The sequence below is a fragment of the Quercus suber genome, unplaced genomic scaffold (assembly GCF_002906115.3).
Source record: "Quercus suber isolate HL8 unplaced genomic scaffold, Cork oak 2.0 scaffold_1464, whole genome shotgun sequence".
In the NCBI taxonomy this organism is placed as follows: domain Eukaryota; kingdom Viridiplantae; phylum Streptophyta; class Magnoliopsida; order Fagales; family Fagaceae; genus Quercus; species Quercus suber.
In genome coordinates, this window is record NW_027070837.1 from 1 (window position 1) to 2360 (window position 2360).

Below are 2360 nucleotides of genomic sequence, written 5' to 3' on the forward strand. Positions count from 1 at the left end.
TTTCTTCTTGGTATCTCTTTAGCTTATACCATTTGTGTCTTCAACCATTGTTTCAACAGGGAAAATATATACACGAATCATTTTGCACATGAGGAATTTGTATCTGCATCTTCCTCTGTAAATGCAGATTTTGATGCTGGAGCTTGTGAATTGTCGGCAGCTGTTAATGGTAACTAAATTTCATTACATGTTGATTTAAGTTTCTTTTTCTTATTAAATTATGCATTCTTCTCAAACCTATCTGAACTGGGCAGATTCGCTAATGCTGGACCATGAGATTAAGAAGGAAATAGACTCCATGACCACCTTGTGCTTGGATCAAATTAAATTGATACAAGAGACGCATGGTACAAGCATATCAGACATCCGAAGCCAGGCAGAAAAGTGCCTTGTAAAAGATTATCTGGTACTCTCTCTCACTTAGAACTCCTTTTTTTCTCAATTATAGCATAGAAAAGAGAGAGTTCTCAAATTGCTGAAATATTTGAAAAAGGACTTGATTTATTTAGGGGTACTTTTGGTAGGATCTCACAAAACTCTTTTCTTTCTCAAGCATTGGATAGAAAAGAGAAGTTTTAAAAATGTTAGGCTCTCACTTAAAACTCCTTTTTCTCTTTTAAAGTTCTCACTCTGACTTGAAACTTATTTGTTTCTCAAGCATAGGATATAAAAGAGAGATTCTAAAAATATAAAAGAGTTTTTGACAACCTAAGGCCTGTTTGGTATAACGATATAATAGTTTTCAATGTTTAAACACTGAAAATTGTAGGCTAAATATAGAAAAAGACTTGTTTGATAGCTATGTTTTATTATGGGTTTTTGAGTTATAATTCTCAAATTATGGTGTTTAAAACATATATTTTGAAAACGAGAATTCATACCCATTGACAAGACCAACCTCTTCTTTTCCTTTTTTTTTTTCCTCTCCTATTGGCGCACCTCTTTGTCCTTCTCTCTTCTTAAATAAAATAGTATTATTTTACTATACAGTCATCACTTTAAAAGAAAAAACTCATATACATACCGAACACACAATTACGTTTTTTCACATTTTAAAATTATCAAACACATTTTTTACATTATGAATACTTTAAACTCATATTTTTACAACACTTTTTAAATCACAGTTTTCACATTATTTTGAACACCAAATGGGCCCAAATGTGAGAATGGTGTTTACCTAGGAAAATACACAGATAAAACTACAGAACTCTTGATTGATGATCTCAAAATAATGAAAAACAAAGCTCTGGAGATGCTATTGCAGAATTTTAAGTTGTTTACTGGTGTTTGTATGAACAGGTCGATAACCATACTAGCACAACACCAAAGAAACGAGTTATAGTAGTGCCAAGTTTGGCATCCATTGAGGAGATGAGAACACCTGCCTATGAAATTTCAGAGAAAGGAGTGAAGTTGGCTCTTACAGAAAGCAAGATACCACATCTTCAGAGAACTCCTTTTGCATATTTAAATTGACTTCTGATTAGAAAGTGTTAGTTTTAGTTTACTCCTTAATAATGATGGAAAGATATTAATTAAAGCTAGCTTGTTAGTATGTTAACTAAGTCTCCTTTTTCAATCAAGAATTGTGCTCATCAACTGATGAGCACGAGTCCAAATATCATGTCAAGGTCAAGGTTGAAATGTCATGGATAATACAAATTTCATATTCAGAAAACCAAGGAGTGTATGTATTCAGAGCACATGTACCTTATATAAAAGTTGAACAATACTAGTTCTTTGGTAAATGGCATTGAATAATTCCTGCCTGCTGTTTCCCATGTATCTTGTGACAACTTTTATATCTGAAAATGCTGTATGTGCTCAAATGCTCATTAACTGATTAGTATGAGTCCAAGTTGTTAGGTCAAAATCGAAATGTGAAGGTAGTCCAACATGTGCATTTTTTATGTTGATGTTGAATATTTCACTGGTGGCTGTCTTTGAATGAATAATTCTTACAAGCTCTTGCCCATTTATCTTGTGATTTGCAATTTTATACATGAGGTTGGAATCCATGACTTTGTACTGGACTGTAAAGAAGAGGGTGTTTGAAAATTTCAAACAAGACCTTAAAATTTGACTATTACGTTAAAAGTTTGCCAGCTTTAATTTCTTTTCCACATTACTATTTTTTTTTTCTTCATATTGTAATATAAAAATGTGATTTCCCAGCCTTTAGCTCGGAAATCTCTTGGAACAATAGTGCCTAATGTCCCAAACACCTGGTTACCACTTGCCAGTGGTGTGCTCTTGCATTTGCCTGTAACATTCACCTGGAAAGTTGCACCAAATATTATTCCTAGTCAAGTAGTGTGTGGTGTTCGTGCCCCACACGTTGAGGAAGCAATCTAGAA

General features: G+C 33.4%; 1 protein-coding gene across 1 annotated transcript; it reads left to right on the top strand.

Moving 5' to 3' along the window:
* Positions 1 to 25: 25 nt before the first annotated feature.
* On the top strand, positions 26 to 1919 carry LOC136065980 (kinesin-like protein KIN-5B). The gene is made up of 3 exons (XM_065769834.1): positions 26 to 169; positions 255 to 406; positions 1303 to 1919. Exons 2-3 carry the CDS (start codon positions 263 to 265, stop codon positions 1477 to 1479), a joined length of 321 nt encoding a protein of 106 aa, XP_065625906.1. The 5' UTR covers positions 26 to 169; positions 255 to 262; the 3' UTR covers positions 1480 to 1919.
* The last annotated feature ends 441 nt before the right edge of the window (positions 1920 to 2360 follow it).

Coding starts and splice junctions, on each gene's coding strand:
- LOC136065980 (XM_065769834.1), top strand. CDS start 263: ATGCTGGACCATGAGATTAAGAAGGAAATAGACTCCATGACCACCTTG. Junction 407..1,302: donor GCCTTGTAAAAGATTATCTG/GTACTCTCTCTC, acceptor TTGTATGAACAG/GTCGATAACCATACTAGCAC.